We start from the raw sequence: 17,726 nt of genomic DNA, 5'->3' as shown, positions 1-17,726 counted from the left end.
CACTGCTTAACACAAAGGTAACTATATTATAAATATAGACATTACAATGATTGAATAAAATTAAAATGAATAAAGAAGGTTGGTTTGGTGCTTTATCTTGAAACCAGAGAGAGATGAAAAAAATGCCTGGAATGCCCATACATACAGTACTGAAGGTACAGGTGCTATGATAATTAACAAGACATATTTATTGTGGGTAGAATGGTATAATTATACAGCACACATTGATGTAGTCTTATAACTCCTGCTGCTAGGTCCTCATCAAGAGCAAATAATATTGTTCATAAAATCATTCATCCTTTTTGTTAGCCATTTTGTACAGTAATTCTCACTGACACACATCTTTCCAGTTTTCCTTGCACCCTAACAAGCACATTCAGTGAACAAAATATCTACAAAGTATGGAAAAAACAGGCACAAGATCCTGCCATACTCCATTTTAGAATCTGTGAGTAAATCTGGAAAAAATATTTGAAAATGATTTGACATGACAGTGAAAAATAGGCAAGGTATATATATCAACATTGATCCACAATGGATAAATATGTTATCTTCTGAAAAAAAAGAAAGAAAAAACATACCCTGTCATGATATAATTCACTTCCTGAGCCCATTCCATCAAAAAAAAAAAAAAAAAAAAAAGCATACCCAGAGTTCTTTAATGAAATGGGTGTATATATTATCCTTTATATCAATGAGTTTATAGGGGTTGAGTTTCTCAAGGAAAGAATTACCATTTTACCCTGTGACTCTCTAAAAGTTGTATGTTAAGTCAAACAGCAGTTTAGGGTAATCCATGCCAGCATTAACTGGGAGTTAAATGTTGCAAAAAAGACTTGCACTGGAGCATGGAAGCAGGGAAAGCTACCTGTAATCAATAATAAACTGGAAAACACTACTCCACTTGTTAGGTGTCAGTGAACTGAAATATAATGGCATCAGATGGCAGTTAGAAAAGAGAACTAAAACTCCAATATGCTCTTGAGCTGCTTCCTGTGGCAAGAGTGCAGGATCTGAATCTTTGCAACTTAATTTACCTACTGTTGTCATTGTTTGCCAGCCACTGCCTATCACACAGCTGATCTAGTTCAGGAAATGGTATGGTAGTATCACCAGTTTACCAATTTATTGGGGCAGGTTTGACATAATACTTTAGGTATTTACATCACAGATACAAGGTGCAGGGCTTGATTCTAATGTCTGATTACTGGCCAGGTTTGTAACAGTCTGACTGATAGACTATTATATGTTTACCTGTGAACACTGAATCCCATGAGTAAATGCATGTATATTATACTGGAAATGAATGTCAGAGTAGAACTCATGTTGCATTTGTATATAAAAAGCTTGGAAGAACTGAATTAAAATATAAGTATATCACTGAACTATTAATATATTTGCGTTTATGAGGTATACCCACTAACATTACTGTCACCTAGGTATATACACCAAGAGCAGATACAGATGATTATGAAGTTTATCAGTTCTCCTAACAAGTTAACAGAATGTGCAAACAGGTTATACTGTAGTTGTGGGAAAGACAAAGGTAAAAGTTGGGAACCAAGAAGAATGTGAAATTGTTGGAAATATGGGCTCAGCAATAGAAAAAAAGGTGGGTGGGGGACATCTGATAGATGTTTGTAAGGCAAACAACCTTACTATTTCAAACTTCTTTCAACAACATACGTAGTGACTGTGCACATGGACTTCAGTCAGTGGATTGTATAGCTTTCACATGACTACATGGTAATAAATTATGGCAAACCTTAATATCGGAAATAAAAGCATAATATGGAGCTAATTCAAAATAAAGATAAAAAAGTGTAAGGTAGCCATGTACTTAGTAATGTATGCTCTTGAAAATATATCACCAAACTTAAAAGACATTCTGTAAAATCGATTCACTTCATTAGGTACCAGAAGAGATATGGTAAGACGTCAAAAACGTTACATTGAAGAAAGTGAAACGTCTGTTCAAAAATTAATAAAACAAAAAACATTTCAAACGTTTGATGGATAACAGCTTTAATATTCTTCAGAAATGAAGGTAAGATAAAGCTGAGTGCAAAGATAACAGATGATGAACTTAGCCAAAATGTCTAATGCGCCACATGATGAGACAAGTACAACAAGGACGTATCAATTAGGTAAAACTCAGAAAAGTCCTAGAGGAGAACAAGAGCAGAGTTCTTAAAATATGAAGCCTCAAACTGGGATGGTAAAAGGATGTATAAGTATCCATGCTGGATGCTGCTGAGAAGATTAAGCAATGGTGGAAGGACCACACCATCATCATCATCCTGTAACGATACATATTACCAGGAATGGATGTTGATAAAGGAAGAGGAAGAAAAAGTATTGGAAGGTTTACCAAAGAACAGGGCACTGGACATTGATGGTATTCCAATTGAATTGTTACAGCAATCAGATGTTATTGTAATACTTTCAAGCACATCTGTTACTCTTTTAGTGCAGGAAATCTGGAAAAAAGACTTAAATAATGGAGGGACAGAGACCCAGAAATAGGACAGATTTTAAACATTGCTTATAAACTTAGAAGGTTGCTAAAATAACAGGATTTATGTTGATGTGCATTTTCTGAAGGATATGGCGTCTGAAACAGAAATATATGCCATCATTTAGTCACTTCAACTGTCAGTGATTTGCCATAAAACTGCAAATTGTATGAGGAACAGACCAGAAATATGAGGCAAAAATCTGGACATTCTACAAAAGTCTGAACAGTTGAGAGGTATGTTTTCAAAGCTTTGTCAGGAAATTTGGAAGACAACATCCTGTTCAACTAACATATATGGACAGATCTACAAGAAAGGTTATCCAAATTATTTCTCCTTTTATTTGTAATAAGGACAGACTGGCTTTAAATCTGGCTCTTAGTTGATGTGTCCAGTTTTTAGTAAAAAGAATATACAGAAAAATGGTGATCCAACTGACTGTGGAAGTTATCATAGCGTTGTCATGATCCCACATGCCAGCAGTATTCTTTTAAAGATTTTTCAGTGAAGATTACAGCCATACTTGCTGAAAGTGCAAACCGGATTTAGGAAATGGTAAGACACAAAAGATACCGTAATACATGAGAGGTGGATTCTTAAACCATAAATGACTATTTGTGCTCCACTGATTATAGCAAGGCATTTTGCTGCATAAATAATGAAATGCTTTGAAGCACTGAGCAGCATGTTTGTACCAAAACACTTGATAGTTCCCATTCACAATCTTTACATTGACCTAGGCGCAACAGTTTAGGCAGAAGAAGGAGAAAGACAATAGTTTAGAATTTTTTTTAAATTGTACAAGGCTGCATATTTTCACCTTGGATTTTATGTTAAATGTCAATTGTCAGCATATTTTTACACAGAAAAAAATCCCAAGAGATGCAGGATTGAATATATATATATATATATATATATATATATATATATATATATGTGTGTATATATATATATGTGTGTATATATATATATATATATATATATATATATATATGTATATATATATATATGTATATATATATATATATATATATATATATATATATATACTTTATTCAGCTGTTCTTATTGTATCTGTCTTAGTTAGCTGTCCTGCATGTTATCTGTTCAGTTGCTCTTACTCTGCACTTATTACTGCTTGTTAGTAGCCTTCGGTGGTGCAGCAGTAGCATTGTCACCTCACAGCAAGAAGTCCTCCCATTCGATTCTCGGCTGGAGCGCCTTCTGTGTGGAGTCTGCATGTCCTCCCCGCGGTCGAGTAGCCTTCTAATTTGCTGCCTTCTGCACTTGTTTTTAGTCATTTGTTAATTTAATTGCATTTATTTAAACTGTATTTGCCATAATATTGCTACACACTCCAGTGTGTTAGCCTGCACTGCATTTGAATTGTATTTACTGCTGTTTTAGCTGCTTTTCTGTAAAAAAAAATAAATAAATTCTAAGCTTGTTCGCTGTCTTTCCTGTAACTAGCCTAGTCCAGATATAGACTTGCTGTATCCAGGACTGTTGGTAAACTTCTGAGTCCCCAAGCCTTTCTGTGTTTGTGGGAAGTCTTCTAGCTTATCAGTGGGAGTGGTAAGCACTAGATAGCCTATCTACCACAAGTGGAGTGGTTTTTGGTCCAAAAATTGTAGTTTATTAACCATTTGGGCAGTTTTTTCCATCTCTTTCAACTTTCTGGTTTAAAAGCCCACATTTGCACTTGTTTCCCACCTTTTCTGTAACTAGTCTAGTCCAGATACAGAGTTGCTGTATCCAGGACTGTTTGTAAGCTTCTGAGCAGTGCCAAAGTCTGTTCTTCAATTTTTCCCTTGGATCTGCTAGTTCTCTCCTCTCTTGCACTTTTACTAGCTTGTTAGTTTAGCACTTTACCAGACTTCTTGTAGCAATTATTGTAGTACACAAAAGTGCTACCAGCACTAAAAGTTCTACAAGGAAACAGCTCCAGTACTTATTAATGCCCACCCCTCCAGACATGTCTAAAGTTCAATTCCCTGTGCTTCTGCCTATTAACCTGGTGAACTTGGGCATCCTGAGGCAATGTAGCAACTGCCTCATGTACACTGACAACCCTCTCCTCTTACTCCCCAACACTCAGACTTGTGTGAGATGCACTTATATATCCAAATTGGAAGCCACGCACTCTCCAGCCAAGACCGGAATAGCTGGTCAAGAGGAGAAGGTTAACACTTGCACCACACCACATGGAACACATAGCCCTCCAGAACACACACCAGCATTGCCTTCACATAAAAACACAATCCACACACCCACCTTTGTGGAGGCTCTCAATAAAGATCTAACCAAACACCAGACACCTCCAAGGCAGAAACGCACTCTACCACCACAACACAACACTAGTCACAGGATACATAACTCTCCTAAACAGTGTGCCACTCAATCAAAGTCCCTGAGGCAAAACAGCATGCCCAACACACTAGTCATAGGTGACTCGATAGTAAGGCACACTGATGTCCCACTCACTAGGTTGAATAAGGAGAAAGTAACAGTCAGCTGCCAGTCAGGCGCCAGTATCTGCCACATAACGCACGCACTCAGGTCCCTCAACAACAGGAACAAATATGACTCTGTCATTGTACATGTGGGTGTGAATGACCTGAGATGTACCTCCCTGGACTACATGAAAAGAGACATGGAGGAGCTCTCGGATTATGTAGCCCAGGCGGGTATGACCCTAGCCCTGAGCAGCATCCTACCATCACCCAGAATGATGCCACAGCACAAGCAGAAAATGATTGATTTAAACAACTGGCTAAGTTTCTGGTGTCATTCTAAGGGGATCCAGTATCTGTCTGCCTGGGATGACATGATTGACAGACCTCGATGTTTTGCCAGAGATGGCCTGCATCTGTCACCCCCTGGAGTTTCGGATACTGGCCAAGGCTCTTGCCACCCCTATAGTACCTTTTTTAGGCAATGTTCCAAAGACCAAATTACCACCGTTAACAGCTAAAAACAAATGCAATTTGAGGGTCATGCTGCTCAATGCTAAAATCTCAAAATGCACTCACTCGAAGTACTCCTTAAAATGGAGAACATCGACATTCATGCTGTAACAGAGACCTGATTCAAGGCAGCAGAAAGCACCCCTGTACTACCAGGCTACAACTCATTCCACACCTTTCGGCCCCAGAACTTGGAGCAAAGCTCCAAAGGCGGTGGTGTCTCCATATTCATAAAGGATGCGCACACCTCCAGACTGGTAGCCCAACATAACGCATCTGAGATACTTCAGGTGCAGCTAACATTGGGTAAGACAGCGATTCAAGTCGTAGCCTGCTACAGGTCGTCAGCCATGTCCCAAGATTCACACTCCACATTCCTAAGCACCCTGGAGAATATTAGGGTCCAACCTAACACTTTCATACTGGGCGACTTCAACTACCCCTCCATTAACTGGGAAAACTACTCATGCACCAATACACTTGCCCAACGCTCTCTGGAATTCATTAATTCCAATGCCCTGGACCAACTCGTTCTTACCTCCGCTAGAGGTAGCAACATCCTTGACCTGGTCATTACTAACATGGGCGACCATTGCACCACACCAATAGTCAACTCCTCCCTGGTTAGATCCGATCACAAGCTAATCACCTTGGAAATCCACATCCCTCCCATTCCCCCAACAAAGGTAACCACCATGAAAAGCTTCTCCAAAGCTAACTTTGGGCTCCTAAAAACAGAGGTGGCAAACTTCACAGCATCCTTGTAAATGGAGAATAGTTGTATGACCGCCATATCATACACGAATGCACTGTACAAACACGTACACAAATACATGGATCTCGCCATACCAAATAGAATTAAGACGCTCTCCTCAAAAAAACAGAAGCCAATCTGGTGGTCCCCTGCCATAAACAAACTCTTCAATAGAAGGAGGAAACTGATGCGGAAATAAGGTGAAGTCCCAAGACTGGAAAGACACCCTTATCAGCCTCAGCAAAAGGTTGAGATCCCTCATCAAATTCTCTAAAGCTAGCTATGAATACAGAATTGCAGCAGATAGTAAAGACAACTACAAGGCCTTCTATAGTTATGTAAAGAATCTCCTTGGCAATACCCAGATTTGGTCTGAGCTACTGCACAATGGTATCTCCTATACCGAGCCAACAGATATTGCAAATATACTGGTGAACTGATTCAGTGCTAACTTTACCCCTCTCTTCCCCCAAAAGGACCAATCACAATACCAGTAGATTGCCGGGCACCCAGTATTATTGTTGCACAGGTTAAAACAGCACTGTCCAAGGCCAAGAATACAGCTTTTATGGGACCTGACAGTATCCCTGGCTGTGTTCTACATGAACTACAGAGTGAACTGGCACCTCACCTGTGTGCCCTGTTCAATCACAGCCTCACCTCAGGCTTTGTCCCCACCGAATGGCACACTGCTACAGTCATCCCTCTCCACAAAGGAGGAGCGACTACAGACCCCAGGAACTATTGCCCCATTAGCCTGATGAGTCTGATATGTAAGGCTATGGAACGCATCATCATGGAGCTAATAAACAAGGATATAGGGAATCTCCAAACTCTGGATCCTACACAGTTTGGTTTTGTGAAGAATAGATCATGCCTGCTCAACTTGGTTGACTTCTTTGAGTCAGTCACCAGAGCTGTGGATGAAGGTAAGGTGGTTCATACAGTCTACCTTGATTTGGCCAAGGCCTGTGATACCATTCCCCACTCAAGAATCATAGAAAAACTTACTAAGCTAGGTATCAACCCCTATATCAATAGGTGGGTTGCAAACTGGCTCACAGATAGAACCCACAGTGTGAAAGTAGCTGACTCCAAGTCAGACTGTTGACCAGTCACGAGTGGAGTCTCACAGGGTTTGGTCCTGGGTCCTCTCCTGTTTGGTATCTACTTCTCTGAAGTCCAGGCCAACAAGAAGGGACTCTGGCTGACAAAGTTCACAGATGATTGCAAGTTGGGAGCTATTATTAACTCCCCAAGCGATGCTGACATCGTACACAAAGGCCTCAATGAGACCAACGACTGGTGTCAGAACCATAGCCTTAAGCTCAATGCCAAAAAATGTGTCTTCATCCCCTTTGGGAAAAACCTGGTTCCCTTGAATTACCACATTGATGGTATTCCACTGAACACAGAAGGTGTTATAAGACATCTGGGAACACAGGTTGACAACAACCTCTCTCTTTTGACCACTACTTTGCCACTGTGGCCAGAAACTCCTTCTATGTGGCACATCTCATTACTAAGGGTTTTGCATCCAGGAAGAAAGAGGTCATTGTCTCCCTCTATTCTTCCCTCATTAGGCCAATCATAGAGTACAATGTCCCATTTGGCATGATCCTCACTAGAGACCTGCAACAACCAGAAAGGCTGCAAAAGTACCACACAAAGAGGATCCTAGGCCTTAAACACTTGTCCTATATGGACAGACTCAAAAAACTCCAACTATTCTCTGTTAGAGATTAAATTAAAGAAATTACAATCCCTCCACATCACACGCTCCAGAGAACTCAATCTCACTACCATAATCAACAGAACATGCTAGAGGGACAGGTTCATAACCCAGAGACTGCCCATGCTATGGAAAAGACTTCCCATACATGTCAAGCAAAGCACCTCACTGGCCCTCTTCAAGAGAAATTTGATGAGTGGATGGGAAATAGAAAATTCACCCCTGGGATCACTCCAGTGGCTCTACTCGACAGAGGCAGTAGGAACTAAGGTTGGGTGGCATGATGCCAGGGTAATCCTATGGGCTAGGCTTGTAAAGGCTCCAGGGCCATTAGCCTAGTACACACCTATGAACCTATGAACCTATGAATGGAGAAAAGAAGATGTGAAAACTAGAGAAGAACATAAAAATCCTCCCTTTGCTGGCGATACCATGTTATTGACTGAAAATGGAGAATGGGTTTGCACTTTAACTGGAAAAATGAAAACATCCTGACATCTGGTAAAATCAATAGCTATATTCTGGCTGTAAAATAAACTGAAAAAGCACGAATCAAAACATTTTGTATGAATTGCTCTTGGCAGAATGACCAAGACTTAGAATAGATCCTCAAGTGTAGAATGTATATTTATGTAGAAAATTCAGTTTGTCCAAGCCATAGTTGTTTTCAGTAGCATCATATAAATGGACCTTTTGCACATCTGCAAAACTAAAAGCATCAAACTAGTAGATCCAAGGATTAGAATTTTGCTTGTGACAGAAATAAGACGTTGTTGAGACAAATATGTGTCTCAGAGGAATCACATGCTATAGAACAAGATCCCTTTCCTTGTGAAACAGAGTCCATCCCTATCCTTATTTAAGTGTAACCTTGGCCAATGGATAGGAAATCAGAAATTCACACCAGGGTCTGTCCCCATTCTTCTGATAGACTGAGGCAGACAGCATTGCCCAAACTAACATATCCCCCACATAAACTCCAGAAACTTCCTAACTAACATAGCCCCCTCCTAATAAATGCCAATGATACATATTAACACAACTGAGTTAGGTGGCACAACTAGGATTATAAAGGCCCTATGAACCTATGTGAAAGTTGGACAATGAAGAACCAAGACATGGAAAAAAAAAATGATTTCCTTGAATTATGGTATCGGTATTGCTAAAGAATACTACTTACACTATAGAATGCCTGAAAAACAAATTAATTGGTATTCGAGAAAGTAAACCTGAAATTTCCCTCAAAGCTTAAATTACAAAACTTTGACTGACTTTCGTACATTGGACATCCCATGTGAAGAGAAAAAACACCAAAGAAAAAATACATTATGCTTTTTCCCATTTTTCTGCATTGGGTCAGGGTGCTGTGCCAACTGTTGCCATCTCTCTCTATTCATTGCCACTCTTCTACTATCTTCAGCACTGATGCCAACTGTCAGAGGCCTTGTCTCGCACAATCCATGCACCGCTGGCTAGACACCTTCATTTCTTCTGGCCTTCTTCCTGTCTGCCCCAAATCTTCCTCACCAGATGGTTTTCTACTGTTCTGCACATGCCCAAACTACCGTAATCTGTTATCTTTGACCCTTTCTAAAATTAGAACTACTTTGGGTTCTTCTCTTTTGTCCTCATGTCTTCATTTGTCCCACAGTGTGCATTCCTAACCCCTGTCTCAGACACTTTATCTTCATCATCTGTAGCTTCCTCAGTTGCTCTGCCTTTACTGCACAGTATTCTGTGCCATATAGTTGTACTGGCCACACCACTACTTTGTACACCTTACTTTTCAGCTGCTAAGGCATTATTCTGTCATACACTACCTCTGACAATATGTGCCAGTTGGCTGCAGCCCCTTAGCTAATTAATTATTAACTAATGAATTAATTGACCATTAAATACATGTCGCCTATAATCTACATATTCCCACCACCTAGCTTTAAGATTATATCTATCTTACCTTTAAGTTTAACTCTTTAATTCTACCTTTCCACTGCACTTACCTTTCCCTTTTCCTACTCTCCCCCCCAAAAAAAATTGAGCTGTATTGTTAAATATTTCTAACTGCATAATTTTCCTACATGTTACTGTATTGTGCCTTTTTACAACATATGTGCTGCTTAGATAGTTTTCTGCATTATTTCACTTGCTTTATAAATAATTGTTTCCTTACAAATTCATGTAATGATTTTCATGTAACTTAGAGCTTTTCTCCCCGGGCCTCCACTGAAAATGGGTCCCAAGCCCAGTGGACTTTCCTGGTCAACAAATGTCAATAAATAAATAAATAATAATAAATAGCTTTGACCTGCTCATTCAGACTTCCCTTCTCCTCAACCACCCCTCCAGATACTTGAAGCAGTTAACCTATTCCACTGTCTTGCCTTCTATCCCAATTCTCATTTTCTTCTGAGTCTCCCATTTGCTGCCATTACAGCTGTGTTACCTGTACTCAGTTTCATCCCTTGTATCTTCAGTTTTGCATTCATTCCCCTATCCTTTGTTAAAGTTCTTAGTCAACATCTGCCTGTAATGCCGCATCATCTGCATACAGCAATTTTGTTGGTCTGTCCCCTCTGACCTGTTTGCTAATTTAGTCCATCACTAGTATGAACAACAGTGGGCTCAGAAATGAACCCTGATGTACCTCCACCCCACTAGGAGCTCCTCTATGAGACAGAACACTACTGAGTTACTGAATCCTTCTACATAGCCTGTACCAATGCTACCACTGTTTCTGGGACTTTGAACTACTGCTAGATATCCTAAATCAGCTTTCTTGGGACTTTGTCATATGTTTTCTCCAAGTCTAGGAATGTCCAGTCAGACCCTTCCCTCATCTCTAGCTTTTTCTCAGCTATCTGTCTCACTGCAAACATTGGGTCAGTTGTGCTGCATTCTGATCTGAATCTGAACTGCTCATACATTTTAAATGTCTGTACTGTCCCTACAGTAGAAAATACTCCTCGCACTCGGAGAACATTTTCTCTACCTCTCTCAGTGTCTTGCTGACATAAGCTATAGCACAGTGTTCAGAATCATGATTTTGGTGTAGCACTGATATTGTTCTCAGTATAGCCTTTTTTTTCTAAATAGAAATCTCTATCTATCTATGGATATGTCAGGAAAGGGGGGGGGGGGGCTCAAGCTATCCCTTAAACCTTGCATGGCATCCACCTGCTCTCTTCCCTACATTCAGGGTTCTGACTAGAATGGTGAAGGGATATGCCACCTCTGCATAGTCCTAAGGAAACTGTCTAGAGCAATTTCAGCTACTGTAGTAGTTCCTTGATACATTGGATAGCCTTTATCTTGTTGTTTTGTGGGTATAGCTGATCTGAGCCAAGCTGACTTTCTTTCTGAACCACTGTTCTTTACTGAAGACAGACTCACCTCAGCATTCTTTCTTTAACTGGTTTAACACAGGTAAATTCAGCAAGGTGTTCCTCAAGACTCTTTACAATGGACCACAAGTGAAGCATTGTGTAAATGGGGAAAGGTGGAGAAAGAAACAGAAAAAGGCACACAACAGGTTTGCCCTCTATCAGCAGGACTTTTTCTAATGGTTATTGAAAACTTATTACAGAGACTAAGGGAGCAGGTATGAATCAGGACAGAATGAACAGGAGGAGTGGTATCTATTAATTTGCAGATGACTGTATGGTGCTTTTAGAGGATATATTTGGCTAGCAACTGGGGATTTTGGATTTGTCCATCAGGTTTGGAAGAAAATAAGGTCTACAATATCATCCACATAAATTGGTGGTAATTAGAAAAGGGAGGAGAAAAAGGTGTCAGTAATATATTTATCAGTGAAGCTTCCGGAGGATATTTAGGTCTCAAAGTATATAGTTCAGTAAAAGAAATAAGAAAGCAAAACTGGAGAAAATTAAGAGATAACAGTCTGTACTTGGCTCTTACTCTACTCCATTTTTGTGAACAATATAGAAAAAATGCTAAGGCATAACATTGTATTACTTTGCAGATGACTGCATTCAGTTGTACTTTTTCTTCTGCCAGCCTATCTGCACAAGTACAAATCAGGTGATGTTTACTTCACTTAAAAGAAGTTTACAGGCTCCAGCCTGTATATCACTACTATCAAAGCAAAAGCAATACACTTCACCCTATTTACTATACCTGAAGTCACTCATTGGCTACAGCAAGTAACAACAGATGATATTATAATCTGTGTTGCAAATAACATTATACCAATATGTCAATGTAGATCAAGATGTAAAGTCTGAACTTCGCATAAGGAACACAATGAGTAGAACATCATCTTCTTAGCTGGGTGCAGAAACAACATGCTCCTTACCACTGGACCATAATAAAACTATGTCCATGCTTATGCCATACTTAAGTTACGGATATATGCTACCAACTAACACCATGATGGGGACATTCAGCAGACTAAAGCCCTCCTACCACAAAACTGGATTCACATCATGTTATGTCATGCCATTTCCATGACTCTGTGTTGTTAAATACAATACTCTGGCCATCTCTCAACAACAGAATGACAGTATCAGTTCTGCCCAGTACATACAAAGATACTTCTCAACTGTCCTGATTTTCATAGAATGCCCAGATTTTTTGACTCATATTTTGGTCTATTTCTCATACAATTTGTGTTTTCTGGCAAATCACTGAGGATTGAAGTCACTAAATAATGATATGCATTTCAGTTTCAGACTTCATATCCTTCAGAAAATGAATGTAACACGAATCCTATTATTCTAACAACTTTCTAAGTTCATAAGATTACTGTCCCAGAGACTTCCCATACTCTGGAACAAACTACCTATCTATATCAAACAAAGCTCCTCATTAGCACTCTTCAAGAAAAATCTTGATGACTGGATGGGAGATAGGAAATTCACCCCGGGCATTACTTCTGTGGCTCTGCTCGACAGTGACACAGGAAAATAATTTTCTAGGGTGGCGAAAGCCAGGGTACCTTTGGCTAGACATATATAGGCCCTAGGGCCAATAGCCTAGTACCTACCTATGAACCTAAGAGCAATATCTAAACCCTCACTATTTTGGGGCCTTTGTCACCCCATTACTTTAGGCTTTTTCCAGATTTCTTGTGCTAAGAGGTTGAGAAATATGCACACACAGCTTTACTTAAATTCATGTTCGTTTATACCAGCATTAATTTTTAAAATATTTCCAAAAAAGAAATGTAAAATCTCATAATATCCTTTCATTGCAGATACTTACTAAACCTGAGAGTTACTTTTGGAAATCTACCTGCAAATTCCTTATAGCAACATCGCTGACCATAATGGTCCAAAATTACAGTTCCTTATCCTTATTCATAGACTTTGGCAATAATTAGATCTGCCATCCATAATTCCTGTTGTGTGTGTGTGTGTGTGTGTGTGGGGCTCATAAGTCTTAGCTAAAACACAGTACAGTTCCTGACCTTTCTGTATCAATCTCCATTTTTGCAATGGCTTTCCTGCTCTTGGTTGAGTGTAAACAGGATGAAGTTTTCCTTGTTGAGCACACTTCTAGTTACAGCATGTAAATTCTCTGCACTCCATAGGCAATCACTGCTGCTATACTTTCTGTTTCTGGATTAACGGTGATACAAAGTTTTTGGGCTTTCATTTTCCTCTATTGTTGTGAGTGTGAAGATATGCACAAGTAAGTGGGTGTGGGATGGACATAGGGAGTACAAACTCTTTTTTTTAATGTTGTTGTAGCTTTTCTCACTTTTTATTGAACAAGGCAGTATGGAACCTGTGTAACATGCAGTTTAAAACTACAAATAACATTTGTCGGCTTCACACTACTAACAAATACTTTTAATTTAGACTTTCACTTTTATACATTCTTTCTAACTTCTGATTTCTTGCTCCACAATATTTTGTCTCTGTTTACTTACCTCTTCTGCTCTGTATATTTTCCTTCTAAACTTCTTATACTACCCCTTTTATTGTCTTAGATATCCCACCCTAAGTTCATACTCACCTTATACTAACTTCATACATCATCCTTTTAAGTTTCTGGCTTCTCTCTCCATAACTTTTCACTATTTGCATAATCTGCCTTATTTATTTGTATTTATTTAATGGAGTCGAGCACTGATCTCTGCGAACTTTTGTCTGACTCCGCCTGAGAGCGCTGACTTGTTCACATTTACACAGTTAGGCCATGGAGGCTGATGGAATGAAACTCTGGACTAGTGGACCACAGGAAACAGCTCCTTAACAGCTTCTTAATCCTCTGTGTCAAGTGCCACTGTAATAGTAAAGTGCTGTGATAAAACACAATAAAGCAAGCCCTGCTCCAGATATTTAGTCATTAAATGTAGTCACAAACTACCACAATTTGTATCCATGTTTCTGCACCCTTTTTTTCAAATAAGGAATATTATGAAGTCACACGATGTAAATTTGAACTTTCTCTTCACATCTAATATGCATATCCTGTTGCATTCTTTTGATTATTATAGGACTTTTGTAATTGTATATATTTTCTTATATTTGTCTTCAGCTTTTCCTCATGGACCTCTACAAACAATAAGTCATTATATTGCTGGACAATTCTAATACCATTAACAAATGCACAAATAAATAAATAAAGAGAGCTCATTATAATGTGTTTATTTACCTATCACTGTGAAATTCTGATTAAAAATATAAGAATCAGAAGAACTGAAACTTACCAAAACATAGTTTCTTTTCTGACCAGAGACAATATCTTTGTCTGCATAGGCCAGCTTCAAGCCACTCAAAAGCTGTGTGACTTCTACAGAACTGTTGTCAAGTCTGAGGCTCGATGCATCATCTACAATGAATACCAGCTTCAATTAGCAAAGAAGATGGGGGACAAAGAGCTGGAAGGAAGTGTTTTGGAAACCATCAGTAAACTTTATATGACTTTAGGCACAGAAAGGTAAGGCTTAAAAATTAGGAACATTTTAACGTTTTAAAGCAGCACTGTAATGATTTACCTTGCTATAGGTACAGTATTACAGTAAACATTAATGCAAGCAATACTGTAATATAAAAAGCATGTAAGTATAAAAGTTTATAAAAGATTCTGATGTCTGTTGTAGTCAGTTAATGCACTAAGGAGACAAATTAATTATTATTGGTGTGAAATATGATATGAGAATGAGAGCATTTTAGCTCAAAGGTGATTATTACGCTAATTACCCCAGGGGGGACTTTTTAAGGCTAGCCATGCTTCCCAAATGTATCTGATAAGTTTTGATATCCTAGGGTTATTTTAAGGGGTATATGTAGGCTTGAGCATGTGTGGTCAGGTTTTAAAGGCTGTCTCTGTCTACTAGAGACAGAGGTGTCAGACCAGGGTTAAACTTCCAATTCCCCATCCACTGGTCCAAGTTACACTTGAATTAGGTCAGGGATGAATTCTGGTTCACATAGATGGGAAGCCTGTTCCAAAGAAGGGGTAGGCTCTGAGACACATACCTCTCCCTCCAACATGTCCAGTTAATGCTCTGGAAGAAGTTTAGGTCCCTAGGTAGTATAGTTCTGATGCTATTTGTTTTCTGGATGTACAACAAGTCCATCAGAGAGGGATCTGAGGATAGAAGGTACAGTTACACCCCATCAGGGAATCAAACTATGGTCTCCCACATGAGAGGTAGGGATACTAAGCACTATACTAATGAGAAAGACAAAGGAACCTGAACCATGCATCCCTGATAAAAGACACCCCTGCAATAGCCCACTGCACTAACTGTTAAATTATTACATACTACTAGCAGTCTGATGTGCAAGTCTAGGATCAGAATATTGAAATTTGAATATGTGAAATGCATGCTAATTAAACAAAATAAAGGCATTTTTAAATGTTATGAGACTGCAGTTTTGAGTTTAAGTATAGTGATGCAGCTTTCTTCATTCTGAATATTTTATCACACATTTTCAGCACAATGTTCTTATTGGTCATCTTTATAAAAAAAATATATTAGCATTGCCCTTTTCTTGCTATGAAATTTATTTTGGAGGAAACTGATTTTGTGTAACTGCTTCTAAATAAACCTCAGCTTTAAAAGGAAATTCAGAGACAGCCAGGCTTCAGAAAGGTTACTTCCAGTCATGAGCCCTTTTCATATCTATTAATCAATACTTCCAAGTCTCAGACAGCCCTACCTCAATGCTTTCCTCAAAGAGGTGTAGCTCTGGAGAGGGCTATATCTCTAGCTTACCGTAAATGCTAATGAGGTATTCCAGGGTAGAGGTATATGATAAATAGCCATATGTGCTTCCTCCAGAAATGCATGCAGTAAGTGCTTTATGCTGTCAAACAATTTATAAAACCACTTGGCTGTGTAAATCCTTCCTGCCAGCCTTGATAATTAACTCAGCTGAAAGCATGCATTTATCCATTACTTTCAATGGGTGAGACTGCATTAGAGGTAAGTGACGGAGAGTTTTGCAGATACATACTGTTGGTGTGTGTGTGTGTGTGTGTGTGTGTGTGTGTGTGTGTGTGTGTGTGTGTGTGTGTGTGTGTGTGTGTGCACATTTGGGTGAATGAATGAATGTGTCCATGAGCAGTACAATCAGGTGAAGGGGTATGATGTACAGTAAGTGTGTATATGTCTATAAGCGTGTGTGTGTGTGTGCGTGTGTGTATGTGCGCATTTGGGTGAATGGATGAATGTGTCCATGAGCAGTACCTTCAGGTGAAGGGATATGATGTACAGTAAGTGTGTATATGTCTATAAGCGTGTGTGTGTGTGTGTGTGTGTGTGTGTGTGTGTGTGCATTTGGGTGAATGGATGAATGTGTCCATGAGCAGTACGATCAGATGAAGGGGTATGATGTACAGTAAGTGTGTATATGTCTATAAGCTTGTGTGTGTGTGTGTGTGTGTGTGTGTGTGTGTGTGTGTGTGTGTGTGTGTGTGTGTGTGTGTGTGTGTGTGTGTGTGTGTGTGTGTGTGTGTGTGTGTGTGTGTGTGTGTGTGTGTGTGTGTGTGTGTGTGTGTGTGTGTGTGTGTGTGTGAGTGAGTGTGTCTGTAAGTGTGTGTGTGTGCATGGGGGGGATCTATAACTCTCAACTCATCCCAACACTAATGAGAAGTGGATGTAATATTGGGGGGCGACACTGGTCCTGAGAGAAACTCTTTAATATTACCCTAATCCACTTAAAAATTTAGTAGAACACAGGTTTTGCATCACAAAAGATACATGTGGAAGGTGACACTAGACACTAGGGCCAGTGATTAGTATTAGCCTAAGTCACTTAAAAGGTTAATTAAACTTAGGTTTTTGTAGCATGAAATATGGACCTAAAAAGTATGAAACTCTAATGCTGGCATTAATTACTAGCTAAAATGGTTCATCATCGTGTACAAGATCTGTCTGGATAAAGCTGTGTGGAACAATATATTACACCAGGGAGTCTTTTTACATATTACTTTACTCCATTTAAGACAATTAATATAGCACCAGGTCTTATATCAAGATGCACTTACTGAACAATTAGAACAGTGGTGCACAACCTTTTTGTGGGGAGGGCCACTACAGGAATTCTTAATGCATCTGTGGGCCACCTCTAAACATAATACGCCGTTACGATTTAACAACAGGTACAGGCGATTGATATTTTTACTTAAGACAGCAAAAAAACAAAGCAATACCAAACTACGGCAGGTTGCTCACACTATAAATGCACAGTAAATGAAAACAAAATGTGAGCACATCAACACAGCCACCAGAAATATATACAATAAAAAGATTTATTGACAAGGATTAGTCCTTTCGTAGG

The 17,726-nt window shown here is 39.2% G+C and overlaps 1 protein-coding gene across 2 annotated transcripts in view; it reads left to right on the top strand.

Moving 5' to 3' along the window:
• The window catches only part of SH3TC1 (SH3 domain and tetratricopeptide repeats 1), a 773,464-nt gene that overhangs the window by 538,445 nt on the left and 217,293 nt on the right, over window positions 1-17,726 (top strand). For both annotated transcript variants that reach the window (XM_044062806.1, XM_044062804.1), the window contains one exon: window positions 14,694-14,874. In XM_044062806.1, the coding sequence (XP_043918741.1) occupies window positions 14,694-14,874 (181 nt within the window). The remainder of the gene's footprint in view (window positions 1-14,693; window positions 14,875-17,726) is intronic.

Source organism: Protopterus annectens, chromosome 2.part1, assembly GCF_019279795.1.
Source record: "Protopterus annectens isolate FY-2018-M chromosome 2.part1, PAN1.0, whole genome shotgun sequence".
NCBI lineage: Eukaryota > Metazoa > Chordata > Ceratodontiformes > Protopteridae > Protopterus > Protopterus annectens.
The sequence above is the reverse complement of the archived record's forward strand: the minus strand, read 5'-3'. Positions and strand labels throughout refer to the sequence as shown.